Source organism: Corticium candelabrum, chromosome 16, assembly GCF_963422355.1.
Source record: "Corticium candelabrum chromosome 16, ooCorCand1.1, whole genome shotgun sequence".
Classification (NCBI taxonomy): Eukaryota; Metazoa; Porifera; class Homoscleromorpha; order Homosclerophorida; family Plakinidae; genus Corticium; species Corticium candelabrum.
The window spans coordinates 927,301-944,525 of NC_085100.1; the positions used below are offsets into that span (position 1 = coordinate 927,301).

Genomic DNA, 17,225 nt, shown 5'->3' on the forward strand with positions numbered 1-17,225 from the left:
AGCTAATGACAAAAACGTACGAGGGCAGCCCCTACGCAACGCATGGCTGTGCAAGCAACGCGGATGTCGTTGGGCGAGGCTAATAGTCACGCCCACCACAAACAGCCCTATATTTATAAATATATGCCTACCGCTAGAGTTGTCACTTACTCAACAGATCTACTGCTTCAAGTTCCCTAAACGTCCCCATTGAAAAATCTCGTCTCATCACCAAAATTCCCTTCACCTTGATCTAACCAATGAAGATATATGAGGCTTTTGTGTTAGGTCGGCCAGTGCCTGCAAGAAAACATTCAGTGATCATAATCAGTTGCCATAGTTATCTATACATAGGCAAGCACATTCTCAACACCTTCACTCACACTCAAACATACCATATTATATTATAAGCATCATTCATGTAGCTGAACACAGCCATGTACTACACTTAAGAGTTAACCTTCTCAAAGTGTTAGCCTCATGGGCATAACAAACATTTTTTCTAGCAGATACGGATTCCTAAACCGCCTCCACCCAGCCACACCTAAAAGTTTAAAGGGCATCCCACCCTGTACAATAAACTGGTGATATTTTTAGGTGCCCAAAGTTGTCTTAGTGTAATTAAACATCAAACTCAAGATATTATGAGTTATAAACATCTCTGTAATGCTCTGCTTTCTGTTCTGTCTTCTGGATGTTTCATTGCACAATCTAAAGTTAATTGAAGTCTATATACTATTACAAACTAAACATAACAATTCATGTTGACATAAACTCAATAAACACCCCAGGTAAGTGTGATTGGGCATATCTATTGCACTGTCAAGTATGTCCTAAATATAATATAAGACACACAAGAAATTGCTGACCTTTGTGATTCGCTTTTTAATCATTGGGAAATTGAAATTCTTCAATGCTCTGGCAGTGTTCTCTCTCATGAATGGTTCTAGAAAGTTCTAATTCAGTAAAGTAGGACCAACACAATGATGATATGACACACGACATGTGTGTGTGTGCGCGTGTGTGTGTGTGTGTGTGTGTGTGTGTGTGTGTGTGTGTGTGTGGTGACAACTAAAACAAATCACAACCTTCAATGCAGATTTCCTTCTCCCACTTATCTGATTTCATCAACTTGCACCCGCATCGCACAGAAATCACACAGTTGAAACTACAAACAAGCCACAACCAAATGTTGGCATTCCACATAAAATCATCAGATTCAATCTCACTCAAATTCTGCATAAAACTTGAAAAAATCATGCAGAAGTTGGTCAAGATCAGAATTGTTCTGACTAATAACAAAAAGCAAACATGTGACCATCATTATCAATAAACACTCCAGACACTAAACAGTCAGCAACAACCTAACAAACGTAGCAGTGTCAAGCACACTTTTCAAGCCTGCAGTATCAGTGTAGTGCAAACTGTTCAGTGTTTCTTGTTGCTGAAAAAATGGTGTCAACAATTGATATTGTAAACCTCAGTTTTATCAAGCAGCGGGTGTACCTGATATTCTGCTTTGAAGCATGGGACAATAGGTGAAGAGCAACCTGGAGGAAACGAACTATAACAACCACCATTTGTAGGCAAATAGTAGCTTAATTCAAGCTACTACTCAATACAGCTCAGAAATTCCATCATTTGTAGGTTATTTAACATACAAATGACTGCTGTTTGAAAACTAAATCTCACATTATGACATGTTCATGTCTAATTGTTATTATTAAATACAAAAAAGCCTAACTAGCCACTAGCCAAACAATATGTACACCCTCACAGCGTGATTTACAGTAAAACAGACAGCTCTTAGGACCTACACAGCTCTTACAACGTCCAACAATCACATCACACTTCTTGCAAACACCCAGCCTAACATCCTATAATCCCAGCCATACCATGCTAGCAAACTAGAAACGATGAGAGAACATAAACCCCACAAATGACACAACAGTAGCAACAAATGTGTGATAGCAAACAGACATGCCAATAAAACACAGTAGAGTAAGAAATCAGTCTGTGTACCAATGTACACAACATCATCTAGCGTATTCTTAACTTGGCCAATAGCACGTGACATAGAACCGGGTAAGTTACCCATGGCAATATATTTGCTGCTTAGTTAGCCCTACTGTTTTGATTCTATAATTCGACCAGGTTGCTCATTTCATTTAACAGCTGAAGATCAGCCGAAGAAGTTTCTCTTCTCTGCCATCCTTAATTTCTCCTTCCTCACGTGCCCGACTCTTGTCCATCTATCCGTCACTTTATCTGTGCATCCATCTATTCAATTGCATATCAAATCATTGATTGCTTCAATACCCTTCCATCTAGATATGCAACTGATCGTACAACAACACCTGTGTGCTTGTCGGTCTGTCTACTCGGTTGTCTGTCTACTCTCCCCCCCCCACCCACACCCACTCCCACCCCGATGTGCCTCCCAGCCTGTCTCTCCCCTCATTGTCTGTACTTCCATCTATCTGTTTATCCATCTGCTGCCGTTTGTCTGCCCACCTGCCTATCTGTCCTTGTTTGTGCATCTGTCTGATTTACTGTTCCTTTGACTGTCTACCTGTCTATTCAATGTCAATTTGTCTGTCCATCTGTTGTCAATCATGGCTCTCAACCTTCCATTTCCACAAGTCTGTTAATCCACCACGAGCCTCTTGCTCTATATACAATCCTGCATTGACAAAAAACACCCAAAAACTGGCACTGTTCACATCTCACAAGTAAACCCAGACGAAACACACCGTCAATTTACTAATCCTCACTCAATCCTTAAGCTCTCATCACACGCCAAGCAACAAATACCGGACCCTCACCCTGTAGTTCACACTCACTAACAGCACACTTACATTGCAAAAAGAAAATGACCATTAACACCACAGAGTAGGAAGACAAGTATCCAGCAGGAGCATTGTTGATTCCACACTGTTTGCTCCAGTCCTTGATAATAACCACAAGTGGAGCTACTCTCATGTCAACTACAAAATAACACTCATTGCCATTGTTTGTATCTGTGCTACATATAATAAAGATCACCCTCAGAAAAAGCTTGCAGCAAAACTGAATTCTTGAGTCCCTACACAGATGGATGGTAAATGGCAAGGACACAAGATCAGCTTCATAAAATGCTCACATCAACGTTGTCAACGCTGAGATCAGCTTCTGCCTTCCTATAAGCAAAAAATTAGATCAGCCTAGCACCACAAAGTAAAAATAAACGTTTAATGTTAATGTAAACTGATCCATGATCCATGCACATACTGTCTCTTCCCATAGAATTCACAACCGTTTACATTCTGTACTAGTCAAACCAGTTATCCTTTCCTAGTCCGCAACAAAAGAAACATCTGAAGGCTCTCGACTACTTCCTTGATTAGTGAAATTCCAATGCCCTATTCAAGACCTTGTACACATCATAAATTATTCCTTGTGATATTGACATTAAATTGAGAGAATAATAGTGATGCATGCATCTTGAAGAAAGAGCCACCGATGCCCTTCATACCTTCTAACAGATGCTGCAATTAAGCCAAGTTGAACAGTGCATAGTTGGTAAATATTTGGTACTAGACTCGTATCAACAAAGATCAACCTGTTCTATACTGCAAAGTCCCAAACTATTCTCATCGTTTGATAGAGCATTACTCATATGGTGACACATGATACAAGTCTATTTCATCTGGATACATTATAAAGCCGTAGTGTGTGTGTGTGTGTGTGTGTGTGTGTGTGTGTGTGTGTGTGTGTGTGTGTGTGTGTGTGTGTGTGTGTGTGTGTGTGTGTGTGTGTGTGTGTGTGTTCAGAGTAAACTCTCGAACGGTGCAGCGGAGAGAGGCAATCAAATTGTCGTTTGTCTGCTCTTCTACCCTGGCTCAGTCTGTGCCCGTTGGTGGATCGTGGGTCCCCTCTTGAAGAGTCAACGCATCGTCGTCCTTCACAATGCTTCCAGCAATCGACGATTTCTCGCCGACTGAAGCCCTTCTTTTACAGCTTGCATTTCTCTCCACATTCTCATTGCATTTGTACCGAATCCAACCTAAGCGTTTCCAGCACCGAAGTGCTACACGGGGAAGTGTCAATTTCTACTAAAAAACTCGAGAAGAGCAAGATTCGAATTCAAGCCATATATGGGTGAGCAAGTAATCCCTGCACGTGACTTCCATGATTTTGCCCGAATATGATTCTGAACGGGAAACTCGCTGCTAGCTAGACTTTGGAATACTGAATTCTTGCTAACTTTTCTAAGCGGGATATAGTTGAATGGGATATATAACTCTGAATGAAATTCTTCATGAGAATGCTGTCCAGCTGCTAGCCTGAATGTCATGTCATTCTACGCCTATGGTAACACTCACTTTTTTACTTACACACTTCCATCTTCACGATCAGCTGTTCTGTATCTCCACAGGCTATACAAAGAAGAGCTATGTGTGTATGTGTGTGTGTGTGTGTGTGTGTGTGTGTGTGTGTGTGTGTGTGTGTGTGTGTGTGTGTGTGTGTGTGTGTGTGTGTGTGTGTGTGTGTGTGCATACAACGATAAATTAACTTACTAACAACTAATCTAATCTGCTTGTGCGGAGAACGGGATGGTGGGCTAGTAATCAAATAATTCACTTGCATACTGTCAATTCATGCAGAAACAACAGAAATTTATTACCCAGTTACAGTACGCTTGCTCCCAAGTCAATGACTCTCAATTTAATGTCAATTAAACAATTCATTAAATTTCCTAAAACAATTGCAGCTATTTAACGATTTCCTATTACACAGTCTCAACTTACCAAAATCTAAATTTCAGAAGCGGGACCTTTGCTCTGACAAGAAAGAACTTCCCAATATTCACTACAAATACATTAAATGAACGAAACTCAACAACAATGTAATAACCATGTGCTTCTTCACTATTATTGCTGGTCACAGGATTCCTTCTGAATTCACGATTGATCAGCTCCAACAGCCTCAGTCTTCCACCTCTGAAATTTGAGTTCTTTTACACAAAATAACTTAATTAAAATTGACAAAGTAACAACTCATACATAATGTATATTCTTACATGCTCTCCCACAGTCACAACCGAGTAATCGGCATCACTGTTTCGAGTGGCAAACGAATTTACCGATGACCCAAACAGAAGAACCCTCAATTCTACAAATATGAGACATGAACAATAGTGTCTGAATTCTAAATGGTCATGCTCTGTAAGGTAGATTGTGAGTTTCAGACTTTCCTAGCTAACCTGGAGAAATTCTATCTTGAATGGCTTTCTCAAGAATCATCCTAACTTCATTCTTCTTCCTCATCATCTCATTTGACTGCACCTGTTCACGATAATACCTCACTATCTCCTCACTCAATCCTCCTCGTACATTATGCCGTCTAAAAGGCCTTCCTGAACCACTACCCATACCTACTCTCAATGGTTGGATAAAAGTAGTCCTCACAACCTTCTCACCACCAAAACTGCGAGGACTATGCATTAGCGGTCGTGGTCTTTGAACAGAACTTGAACTCATGCCACGTGGCTGCATTGCCACTCGTGCTCCTACAAATTGTGACTGTGCCATTCCTGGAGTCTGTATTGAGCTACTAACACCACGTGGGCTCAGAAATGGTCTACCTGCTGACTGATCAAATGACGATCGCTGTACAGGAGAAACGAATCTCGGCTGCTTTGGATGAGGCAGACGCGACTGTTGCAGACTCGACTGTTGCAAGCTCGGCTGTTGCAGAAGCGGTTGTTGCAGGCTTGGCTGTTGCAAAAGTGGCTGTTGCAGACTCGGCTGTTGCAGACGTGGTTGTTGCAAAGCAGGTTGCTGTTCAGGAGACCCAAATGAAGAGTGTGGAGGAGTTACCAATTGAACGGGTTGACTAAGACTGGCATGTGTAGAAGCTGCAATCATAGGTTGCTGAGCTGGACTAGCAAATCCTTGAGGGTTCATCACACGTGGTATGTTTTGCCCAGTATTCAATGACGACTGCATCTGCTGCCCGATAGGTGGTGTCTGAATATCAATCGGCAATTGATACATCCCTTGTTCTGGGTTTGTAGCTGCCTGGAATGGTTGATAAACTGATGGCACTTGCTGCCCTGTTTGAGTAGCAGCATATGCTGCTGCAGCTGCAGCAGCAGCTGCAGACGCAGCAGCAGCAATAGAATTTTGGTACTCGATATATGCACGAAGCCTCTCACTTTCACCTGTTATCAATCCTGTCGCGAATACAACATAAGATAAGTCAGCAAACTGAGAGCTACACGTACTGTACCTGAAGCTCCTGCAGACTGCGAATTCGATGCAGGGAGGTGTGCAGACTGAGCTGTCTCGGTCGTATTCTGTGGAAACTGATTGTTGCCCGGAGACGGTCGGACTACGATTGCCTGCGACTCTTTCCCCATGTCACTAGACAAATCCCAACGCCATTGATATCAATCACTATCTGATTTCCGACATGACGAAACCAAAGAGGCTAGCGCTGGACTAAACTTACGATGAAATTGGAAACGTGGTGTCTCGTAATTCTAAACAAGGCCCGTGAAATGGTTGAGAGTGATGTGTCCATTGCGGTTGCCATTGGTTTCCCTGAAACGGGCCTCCTTGACCCATATTCCTGCAAACAAACGTCAAAGAATAAAACCGCATATTGACCAATTTTACTGGAGATCTGTTTCGCTTAGCTCACTTGTAATTGGAAGACATGGTTGTTGCTGTGCGCATGCGTATGCCTCGGTTACCAGATTTGCATGCTTTTGTAGCTGTGATGGGGGCATCATGGTCTTGTCGATCGGGCGACGACGAGCTGACAAGAGAGAAACTGGACGCATACCAGGTAAAATAAAATTCACGACCGGTGACCTTGTGTACGGTCTGACGCGCACGTTGTGTTTACAGAACTGCACCTACTTCACACACGGAGAAATCAAGAGGTGAAGTACATGTCACGTGACGCTTTGATGTTTGTTGACAACTTTGTCGACGTGCACCTTTTTGTCTAGAGTCTTTGATAAGTTTAAGCAGATAGCTCCAGTTGAAGAGAGACACCTCAAGGGCAAAATAATGCATCAGAGAGTTGTTAATGAGATGTCAGAGCTAAAGGTAGGCCTAGTGGAAGTTGATGACCCGACCGTTTGTTAGTGGCAGTCTCTGACTATGGCAAATTGCAAAGTCATATATGAAATTGTAAACAAATTGATTTATTTTAGAAGTAAATTATTAACTAGTTGTACGGTATCCGTAGGCGCCTCGCGTTCGTGAGTAACACGTCCAACGGAGTTTTCAGACCATCTACTGAAACGCCGAGTCCTAGCTAGACATTATGTATTTGTTGAAACCCTAGCTGTCATGGAAGTAAACATGCAAACTTCCTAGTAGTTTAGATTACGTCTATAGGCCTGGTATAGGTAGTCGTCGTTTTGCGGTCGTGATCAAGACAATTGAAATGTACAGTCTAGGTATGCACTCAGTTCCGTTGTAACGACAGTGGTATGGTATTTACTGACAAAGAAATTGATATCAGCAAACATTGACTATCAACAGATGCAGCACAGTGTAGTAAAGGATTGATCATTGACGTGTGAATAGTTGACTGTAGGTGGCATTCAACTCCTGAAGGTGTTTCTTGGTTGTCACGTACACACAGTCCCTAGCTACAATACAAAAGGATGGGGCGACGAATGTTCATGAAGCATTTTTGTCACCGTTTGGTCACTTGCACGAATCATTCTTAGACTCATCTGTAGTCGGACACGGAAACGATTTTTTAATTTAAGGTAGGTCCTATCATGAAACGTGGTTGTGGGGAGGAGAAATTTGAGATTTGTGTGTACACACACACACATATATATACCAAAAGCTTGATGGAGACCCATATAGGACCACGCCCATTTCTGCTGTGCGACCCGGATTAGAAGCCTCGCTACACTCGGCAATAAATAAATAATATATTTTTTGTACAGAGATAGCCCCAGTACAGTACCCAAAAAATATTTACTATTTTAATATTTTTTTTATAAATAATGTAAACTTGATTTATTTTATCAATTTTTAGTTTTGATTTTAATGAGGTATATGAGATATGTCAATATGAGAGAGACATCAAATCTGCAAGAGTGATGTTGAGAATGTATACACATTTAGTGTACCGTACAAGGGCCAAGTCGAGTATACCCTGTTTCACAAGTTTCTTGTCTATTTTAGTGTTTGCAATTTTTTCATCATGTCTCTATTTATCATGTCTCTATTTTGTAGTACAACCCATTCAATGAAAGAATATGCAAGGTGTTCTCGTCTGAGGGTAATGATTACCTTACATTCGATGACTTCCTTGACATGATGTCTGTCTTCAGTGAAGCTGTAAGATCAATCGTTCCTCGTGTGTTAATTAATCTTTAATTAATTAATGACGTTGACAATTTAGGCACCTAGGGATCTCAAAGCAACATACGCGTTTCGAATTTATGGTATGTGTATTGCTGCAGTGCTTGTTGGTCATGTTGTGGTAGAATGGAATGTATTTGGGTTCAGACTTTAATAACGATAATATGCTTGATTTTGATGATCTGCACAAGACGTTGGAGTGTCTGACAGGGGACAAGTTGGAACCGGCAGAAAGAACGCGAGTTATACAAAAGGTTACAATGCTCCAATCAAATCTGTTGTGTATGATAGAACATAGGTAGGGAGATAAACAGACAAACAGACAGATGATGGGTTGCTGTACGGTGAGGTTTTTAATGGTGTGTGTGTGTGTGTGTGTGTGTGTGTGTGTGTGTGTGTGTGTGTGTGTGTGTGTGTGTGTGTGTGTGTGTGTGTGTCAGATGTCCCAAACTGTTCGTGTTTTTCAGGTCCTGAAGGAAGCTGATCTAGACAGTGACGATAAGATATCATTTGTAGAATTTGAACACGTTATTTCACGAGCTCCGGACTTTGCTAAGTGAGTGCCTACCAAAACCCATACATATCAATCACTTCAAGGTAACAAACGTTGCTCTTATTGCAGCACCTTCCACATTCGTTTGATATAAAATTTCTTCATACCTCTTCCTATTAAACGTAACTGTTTATATCCAAACTTCAACCACAACTGTGTACAGCAAGCTCTTTCGGCATTAACTTTCATGTACTCGAATATTTGTATGTATTGTATTGTATAGTAGTAAGCATTTGATGGGTACTAACTTAGCATAACGATATTTGGAAACGAAACGGGTTTGATTTTTCATTCAGACCTTTGAAAGTCTTAAAATTACTTGTTGTTCACTTGGAAATGTTGCTGATTCCATGCAACCTTGATTATCCACTACATCTATATTGGTCAGCCTGCCAATGCTATTGACTAATACACCTGCATTTTCGGTCAATTAGTGACCCGTCTGTTGTGCTCATGTTCACTAATGGATGTCTGTTGGGCCACAGTTATAATGCTGTTCGTGTGTCACTTGACAATCCCATTGATCACGATTGATACTCCAAATCTGTACAGTAGTGATGGAATTTACTTGTTTCAACTCATTAGACCGAGGTGGACATGCACTAGGGTTACAGTATGCCGCTGTAGTTTGTAGTTAATATTGTTATGAACTCTCCAGTGGAAAAAGTGGGTAACCAAACAGCAGATAGTTCTTCATAGATGGACTCACGGGTAGATGTCGGATGAGATGCAGCCGATTTCGGCCAAGTAAATGTCGAATCACAAACCGACAAGAAGCTTGGAGACTTGTTAGAACTAAACACAGGAGGTTGCATCAGAAAGATAGCAAATTATGCAGTTAGCTCTAATACCTTGACCAAGGCCGAGTCCTGATCCGAGTAGTGCAGCTTTAAGTTCACTTTCTTCCCATATGTTCCCTTCAGTCAGTATACATATTGCCTCCTTCCACTGTTTCTTAACAATAGCTTTTATCGGAGAAATGTTGCTGACACCACTAGGATCAGAGGCCGATGCACCAGCAGCGAGAACGATGGTGAGTGCATTCCTTATGTATCCTTCATTTCTACGCCAATTGGCAGCATGAAATATAAGCTCTCCAACAATCGTCCTCTGCCATTGATTGCTTCGTGTCATCAAATTCAAACAGTTGTGACTGTGGCAGATATTAATAAAATTTACGAGGCGACATTCGTCTTTGTAATTGGACACATGAAAAAGAGATGGATGAAGACTGTTGCTGTCTGACAAAGCCATATCGGCTCCACCTTTTAGCAACAACTTTAACACGTCAACCTCCTTTCCTTTCATCGCCCACTCACTAAGAGGGCACTTATGATGCCTTTGGCTCCCTAATGACGATGAATAAGTAAACTGATTAACATCTGCCTTATAATCAATCAACAAAGCTACAAAATCAACTGACAAATTTGTCATCCCCACAGCCTTAAGAAGAGGAAACATGCCAACACGATTGACATACTGAATGTCTGCGTGGTGTTGCAGTAGTAGCATCGCGCACTCATACTGCTCATAATGTATTGACTCCAGCAGAGGAGACGACCAGTCAGGACCACCTCCCACATTAACAGACGCACCAGCAGCAATCAGCTCTGCAACGCACCTCACGTTGCCATTACAAACAGCAAAATGTATTGGCTGCCAGTCGCATCTCATCCAACTGTGCACACCGTCGTTTGTGAGCTCAGAGACTGATCCTCGCTGCAACAGAAGTCGAGCTGTGTCCAGAAGGCCGTGACGACAAGCCTCGTGAAGAGGGATCCATCCTCCATCTGTAGACTGCTTGTTCACAATTGCACCGTGCTCGAGCAGCAGTCTAGCAATCGTGCTGTCGATAAGAGATGAGGCCAAGTGAAGGGGCGACGTGCCGTGCTTGGTTTGAGTGTTTGGGTCAGCACCTGCTTGTAACAGTGCAGCCACGCAGTCTGTGTGTCCGCTAGAGATTGCTGGATGTAGACTCGTCTTACCGTCATCGTTGTTGTGTGCTCTATGCTCCGGACAGAGAAAACTCGTCATTTTTTGATAAATGGTAAATCAACAAACCAGATATCCGGGCTTTCAGTCACTCCACATGCGCACACACTCCTGCACATTCAGTGATGATCAAAAGAAGACATTTATTTTTAAGAGCAGTTATAAAAAAATTCCCAAACTTTTAGTCTTCCTACGTCCAATAAATACAAAAAATATTTTTTATTTGCATTTGTTTAGAAAGCAGATGAAAGAAACAAACTTTTCAGTCCAAGATACAAAGTTGATCCCTCCAGCACTGTGGCAATTTCATTACACATTCTAATTGCTTTCATATCTTTAGACATTGGAGTCCTACAAGTACCAATAGAACTCCGCCAAATTTAAACCAATAGTCCCCTTATTAGATGATCAAATGGATAGCAAAATACAGACTTGCAATCAGCAAAGACTAGCATGTATACAACAGTAGCTAATTCACTTCTTCCGATCCCATATCGGACGACTCATCATATTGTTCATATTGATTTCTACCACCAGACATAAAAACATTCTGTGATGGTAGACCGGCAGTCGACTCGCTGGCCCTGTCACTCACTGGTATTCGACACACTGGACACGTGTCATGCTGTAACAGTATGATGATATTGACAAACATATTACAGACAGACAGAGATAATGATGACGCACGAGTTTCAGCCATGGTGTGATGCAGCCTGTGTGGAACAGATGTTGGCATTTCGTTAACTGATGGACCTCTTCTCGGACAGTATATTTGTCTTGGCATATAGTACACTCAACGTTCTTATCTGAACAACACAAACAAACTGCTGATTCTACACGCACACATAATGTATTCAAACTCCATGCAGTTTTGCTCGCGATCGACACACCAACTTGCACACACACACACATGCACACACGCACCACACACACATGCAGGCATGCACGTGCACACACACACACACATACACACACCATACAAAATGCTTGCATATGTACTAAATTACCTTACCGACTACATCTTGTGTAATAATGACCTTTGGCAATGAGTCTATCGTTTCTTTATCTGCGGGTGGAGCTCCTCCTTCCAACTGGCTCAGCAGCTGCCAAAAAACACAACACAATCAAAGTTTATGTTTACAGTGATCATCAGTCTCCAAGTATAGTCACACCTGAGATACAACATCATCCAGACTTCGATCACTAGTCACGTAATCGCCTAAGTTTCTTGGCCCTCCAAATATATTGTGGCTAATAAGAAAAACTCACACAAAATTACTACGTGTCTGCTTGAATTCTGAACGTGTTCACATAAGTCATACAATATATCTATTTATCCTACTCACTGTGAAGAAAATAAAAGTTCAAGAAAAGTTTATTACATTCACTCAAGAACTGAACTATCATAATCAACAGCTCATAATCCAATGTCTTAATTAAGCTAGGTTTACAATATGACGCTGGCAACGCTAGCAACAACGCTCAGACAGACGTCATATTGTAAACACTCGTACATCGCATCATGAGCGTCGTCAGTGTCATCGATGCTAGAGTTGATTCAAGTTCAACCCTAGTGGCCAAACCAGAAGTTCTCTACTGTCTACCGGAAGCATGTGCCTTCTGTCGACAAATGAGAGATCAAATCCAGAGGTGAAATAACTGGAAATAAACTATGGAAGAGAAGCCTACTGAAAAAAAGTGTATACGTATAGGTACGGCTGCTTGTGGCAGATCAAGTTATGGTAGCTTATAGAGGCAAGGCACAAGAAAAACTCTTGGAAGAACATATCGAAAAACCGAGCTCCCAGGAGCAGGCTGCAAAAAAATGTGGAAGCATCTCCACAACAACTTGGTGCGGGAGGAAACGAAAATCAAATCACAGACTCTTGTACTCATGGTCTACGATTATGATGAGCATGCGCGTTGTGGCTCGTCGCTGACGCTCATCAAATGACATCATAAATGGTACAGTGTCAGCATCAGCATTTTGACACCTACTCGGAGTCTTCGCCTGAGATCTCACAAGAATTGCGAGCGTCGTCAGCATCATAGTGTAAACCAGGCTTTAGTCATAAATTCAACCAGTGAGTACATGTACAACGAAGAACACACACACACACACACACACACACACACACACACACACACACACACACACACACACACACACACACACACACACACACACACACACCTGTCCTGTTAAAAAGCTACCGTAAAACGGTCACGCTTGCCTCCAAGAGGCAACAAGTCCGATGATGGAACATTGCGATTGCTAGAATTCTAAAATCTGTAAACTGTCAAACCTCCTTTACTTCGGAACCATTTGAAACAATTCGAACATTGGATTGCACCCTGTTGTTCCCTTATAGGTTTCCTTCTTTCTTCCATACACTTGTGTCTCGCCTTATCACTTTGTCTTCTAAAGGTCCTGGAGTGCGTGCACATGCGCACACACACACACACACACACACACACACACACACACACACACACACAAATGCATGCACACACGCACACATGCACACACACACGTTTACCGCAATTCAGTTGATGAAACGATTCACATCTGCATTTGCAAACGGTTGGTATTACGTACTATCCCTCTCTAAGAGTACGTAACATGTAGCTTCGTCATAAAAAATCCAAATCAGAAACAGATAAGCCTCTCATCCTTAACGTTCCCAATGCATGTAAACCCATACAAACACACACCTTGTCTCCAGTCTACTAAAATAACCTGAAAACTTCATATCCAAAAACATAGAAAAACCCACTGTGCCTTACATCCTCCTCATTCTACCAACTTCAATGAAACAATTCCATGCATTTTAAATCACACGTCAAAGTCACATATTTCACAACACTGAACACAAGTACTTCAATACAATCCAGTACGTGTTACTCACAGTGGAAATGGAAATGGAAATCCTAACAAAAAAATCAAGACTGACGTGATGTAATTACTTGTGTAGAATGACAATATTAACCTACCTCCACTCAAAGACCCTCCAACAAGATCATTAGCAACACTGTGAACCACATGGACGGTTAGACAGTCTGTAAGCATGAAAACTCGATAGTCTCACCGTAGGAGTGTTGGAGGGCCGTGTAAGACGGTGCGAACATGCACCGGCCTCATTCTTCGTCTTCGTTCTTGAACTAGATAACAAGCTTGAATGATGATGCATTTATTGTTAAGAAACATGAGCTTGTTCTCTTGTCTTTGTGTATAAACTGTATAGCGTCTGTAGAACTGACACACTCGCCAGTGAAGTGTAGGGTCATTAGTCTGCCCATCTGTCGGTAAGTTGCCTGCCTGTCCATCTGTCTGTCTGTCCGTCTGTTTGTCTGTCAGGTCTGTCTGTCTGCTATGTCTGTCTGTCTGTCATGTCTGTCTGTCTGTCTGTCTGTCAATACATATATTTCCATTACAATGAAATTTCCATCAAACTCTAAAAGCAAACCTAAAGTCCACTACATAATAATTACTACACAATACATTAGCCCCATATGGGGGGATAAACTTAAAAGAAGCTACTTAACTACAAGTTGTGCAAAGTCAGTGTTTCTACTAAGTGTCTTAGGTCCAGAACCGATCATCATGAGTTTTATTGTCAGCACACTTGCATTGCAACGTTGCAGTTGAATTGAAAACCGTCTCCTCCATTGTGTCTTAAACTCAGCAACATTTGTTCAGCCGTTCTCATCTCTCCACATACTTGCAATTGCATCAGAGTAGTTAGTGGTTCTTTCTCCCCAATGCCCAAAGTGCTACAAAAACTAGAGGCACTACTGATGGAGAATATTCACAGGGTAGTTTTTCCTCTTTATATTTACTTGATTTAAGTTCTTCCCTTCACACAGCCGCACTCCCTGTCTGTCTGTGTGTCTGTCTGTCTGTCTCAATCTGCTAGTGACACACAAGTCTGAAGTTGCTTGTTACATATAATTCGGAGGTCACTGCACCAGTCAGTGAGTTAGCAACTTTCCATATATAGCACATGACTTCATAACAATTAGCATGACACTGTGACTCACTTCTCAGCAGTGGAGCTGGAGGCCATGATCCTCTGTTGTTGGCACTAGTTGCCTACACATATAGTAAGAACATTAGCAAGCACACAACACTTACTGATTATCTACACAAACACCATACACAAAGAAATGAAGAGACAAAATGGGCAAACAGACAAAGAAACAAAAACAGAAACAAACATACAAAAAGAAAAAGACAAATAAACAGATAGACAAACACATACATGCAAAAAAACAGACAAACATAAAATCAGACATAAGCAAAGAGACAAACAAAATAAACAAACAGAAAAGCAGAGACAAAGGCAAGCACAGAGACAGACAAACAGAGAGGCAATTATGTTTGAAAGATTACTCTACCAAAAACAGACAGACAGATGGAGAACTCGATTCTCAATTACGATGCAGCAATGTAATGCAAGAGTGTTACTGCAGAAGATGAGCAGAGTCCAGTATAGTGGTGATTCGGTTGGTGCCATTAGTAACTCTGTTAATTAACTTATTGTCACTGTTGATTCTTAGTCGTAATTAGGGACCTCTTGGGTCAAAGTTGTCTTAGAACTTGCTGATTTTCAGTGTATTGTAGACTCTAATAATGTCTTGTATAAGAAATATATGTATTGACAAACAGACAGACAGAAATATGCCTATTGACAGACAGAGAGACAGACAGAGAGACAGACATACAGACAGACAGAGCGGCAGGCAGGCACACAGGCAGGCAGACAGACAAACAAATATGTCACGCAGACAAACAGACAAACAGACAGACTCCCTAAGTAGAACACCTGCGACGCACACTCCAAATTCCGTATCACATCTGCAACCACACCACACCCACCTCCATAAGGCTGTTCACGATGACGTCCATAGGATTCCTTGGAAGTCCAGTGGCAGGATCAATGGTAGCCATTCTCCATGAAAGTGACTCTTGCAACTCAGCATCCGTTGGACTGTGTTCCCCGTCTCCCTCTCCCCTAGGGAAAATTTCTCTACCCAACGCAATCGAAACACAACTCTGTGGTCTTCACAAAATACCTATTCGGTTCTTCTTGTTCGTCTAAGGCCTCTAGAAACTCGTGATTGCAGTCAGGACACGTTGGATCCTGAAACGACAGTTTAGAGGCCTCGTAAACAGTTTGATACAACGACACACAACTTACATCGTCAGATATAGTAATTTTTATTTCTTTTTCACATTCGTGACAGTAGAAGAGCTTTTCGAGAACATCCGTGCTAACCGCTTGAGACTGTGCCATACTCAGGGTCAGTATCCCGGATAATGTAAGCCTTTCGTCACAATGCGTCTACCTACTTCTTTAGTTCAGTAGACAACAACGTAGTGGCTTGACGAATGTCATGTAATGCACATATGATGTGTACGAGAAGTTTCCGCAATGAACTAGAATACGCAATCGTTACGTCATCCTAGTGACAAATCACCATCATTCTTGTCATCACAGTAGCACTCTTGTTTGATTAGCCACCAGAAGCCGTATGTGACTTCACAGCAATTGCCAATATCCACCTACGAATTCAAAAAACCAAACTACATTAGACCAGCGTACTTTGTGGCTGTTAACGTTGTCAGAATGGTACGCCATATGGTACACAGCAGCACATACAAGTCAAGTGGAAAACCAACTGTCCATCAAGTCTAATGTTGCCAACGATCCCTCTTTAATATTTTAATTAATAATTACATTGATGACCTACTGATACCCTCAACAATTGTGGCTGTGATGCTCTGGTGGGTCCTGTACGTCTGGCATATGCTGATGATGTGACTTTGGTTTTTCCTACTGTGTATAAGTCACACAGGGGATGTTAAACGTATGTACCTCGTTTGCAACGAGAAGGTATCGCTATTCAACAGCAAAAAAGCGTTACGATTCTGTTCGTCAAAATCGGAGGGTGTGTGTGTGTGTGTGTGTGTGTGTGTTCAGGTCATCAACCATGTGGCAACCTGATCTTCCAAACATAAAACCCTACATATCAACACGCACCGACAAACATACATACATACAGTACATGTGAGTATGGATTCATTTCTACAACATCTGACATACTGTGAATACGTCTTTGGTTCCTGCCATGTTGGTATGTTGTGCTTGAAAATTTTTTAAATGAGAAACAGTTAGGCATACACTACAAACAGACAGACAGACAGGCAGACAGACAAACAGACAGACAAACAGACAGACAGACAAACAGACAGACAAACAGACAGACAGACAAACAGACAGACAAACAGACAGACAGACAAACAGACAGACAAACAG

The 17,225-nt window shown here is 41.7% G+C and overlaps 4 protein-coding genes across 4 annotated transcripts; 1 reads left to right on the forward strand and 3 right to left on the reverse strand.

Moving 5' to 3' along the window:
* Nucleotides 1-66: 66 nt before the first annotated feature.
* LOC134192673 (poly(A) RNA polymerase GLD2-like) lies at nucleotides 67-6,686 on the reverse strand. Its single transcript, XM_062661424.1, has 16 exons — nucleotides 6,667-6,686; nucleotides 6,475-6,594; nucleotides 6,253-6,386; nucleotides 5,225-6,196; nucleotides 5,042-5,133; nucleotides 4,891-4,975; nucleotides 4,770-4,830; nucleotides 3,122-3,158; nucleotides 3,025-3,064; nucleotides 2,838-2,966; nucleotides 1,486-1,529; nucleotides 1,344-1,423; nucleotides 1,209-1,271; nucleotides 1,068-1,147; nucleotides 849-925; nucleotides 67-279 (listed from the first exon to the last, which is right to left on the reverse strand). The coding sequence occupies exons 1-16, from the start codon at nucleotides 6,681-6,683 to the stop codon at nucleotides 223-225; spliced, it is 2,088 nt and encodes a 695-aa protein (XP_062517408.1). The 5' UTR covers nucleotides 6,684-6,686; the 3' UTR covers nucleotides 67-222.
* Nucleotides 6,687-6,724: 38 nt separating this feature from the next.
* LOC134192205 (calcium and integrin-binding family member 2-like) lies at nucleotides 6,725-9,240 on the forward strand. The gene is made up of 8 exons (XM_062660907.1): nucleotides 6,725-6,813; nucleotides 6,876-6,910; nucleotides 6,980-7,079; nucleotides 8,232-8,336; nucleotides 8,401-8,443; nucleotides 8,508-8,614; nucleotides 8,828-8,916; nucleotides 8,983-9,240. Exons 1-8 carry the CDS (start codon nucleotides 6,745-6,747, stop codon nucleotides 9,005-9,007), a joined length of 573 nt encoding a protein of 190 aa, XP_062516891.1. The 5' UTR covers nucleotides 6,725-6,744; the 3' UTR covers nucleotides 9,008-9,240.
* A 212-nt stretch (nucleotides 9,241-9,452) lies between these two features.
* Nucleotides 9,453-10,966, reverse strand: LOC134192202 (ankyrin-1-like). The gene is made up of 2 exons (XM_062660905.1): nucleotides 9,765-10,966; nucleotides 9,453-9,708 (listed from the first exon to the last, which is right to left on the reverse strand). The coding sequence occupies exons 1-2, from the start codon at nucleotides 10,945-10,947 to the stop codon at nucleotides 9,557-9,559; spliced, it is 1,335 nt and encodes a 444-aa protein (XP_062516889.1). The 5' UTR covers nucleotides 10,948-10,966; the 3' UTR covers nucleotides 9,453-9,556.
* A 62-nt stretch (nucleotides 10,967-11,028) lies between these two features.
* LOC134192204 (E3 ubiquitin-protein ligase RNF115-like) lies at nucleotides 11,029-16,326 on the reverse strand. The gene is made up of 11 exons (XM_062660906.1): nucleotides 16,107-16,326; nucleotides 15,982-16,049; nucleotides 15,785-15,920; nucleotides 14,947-14,998; nucleotides 13,995-14,067; nucleotides 13,900-13,937; nucleotides 13,815-13,836; nucleotides 12,078-12,156; nucleotides 11,918-12,008; nucleotides 11,593-11,711; nucleotides 11,029-11,530 (listed from the first exon to the last, which is right to left on the reverse strand). Exons 1-11 carry the CDS (start codon nucleotides 16,200-16,202, stop codon nucleotides 11,375-11,377), a joined length of 930 nt encoding a protein of 309 aa, XP_062516890.1. The 5' UTR covers nucleotides 16,203-16,326; the 3' UTR covers nucleotides 11,029-11,374.
* Nucleotides 16,327-17,225: the final 899 nt, after the last annotated feature.

Bases quoted from the DNA above. Each gene is read 5' to 3' on its own strand.
- LOC134192204 (XM_062660906.1), bottom strand. From the start codon at position 16,202: ATGGCACAGTCTCAAGCGGTTAGCACGGATGTTCTCGAAAAGCTCTTC. The intron at 14,068-14,946 runs GTGAGTCACAGT...CTTGTTATCTAG, and splicing joins TCCAGCTCCACTGCTGAGAA to TTCAAGAACGAAGACGAAGA. The intron at 11,531-11,592 runs GTGCGTCATCAT...ATACTGTTACAG, and splicing joins TCACACCATGGCTGAAACTC to CATGACACGTGTCCAGTGTG.
- LOC134192202 (XM_062660905.1), bottom strand. From the start codon at position 10,947: ATGACGAGTTTTCTCTGTCCGGAGCATAGAGCACACAACAACGATGAC. The intron at 9,709-9,764 runs GTATTAGAGCTA...TCCTGTGTTTAG, and splicing joins AGGACTCGGCCTTGGTCAAG to TTCTAACAAGTCTCCAAGCT.
- LOC134192205 (XM_062660907.1), top strand. From the start codon at position 6,745: ATGGGGGCATCATGGTCTTGTCGATCGGGCGACGACGAGCTGACAAGA. The intron at 6,814-6,875 runs GTAAAATAAAAT...TTGTGTTTACAG, and splicing joins AGAAACTGGACGCATACCAG to AACTGCACCTACTTCACACA. The intron at 8,917-8,982 runs GTGAGTGCCTAC...CTCTTATTGCAG, and splicing joins CGAGCTCCGGACTTTGCTAA to CACCTTCCACATTCGTTTGA.
- LOC134192673 (XM_062661424.1), bottom strand. The intron at 5,134-5,224 runs GTTAGCTAGGAA...TCATATTTGTAG, and splicing joins TCAAGATAGAATTTCTCCAG to AATTGAGGGTTCTTCTGTTT. The intron at 280-848 runs GTCAGCAATTTC...GTTTTCTTGCAG, and splicing joins TTAAAAAGCGAATCACAAAG to GCACTGGCCGACCTAACACA.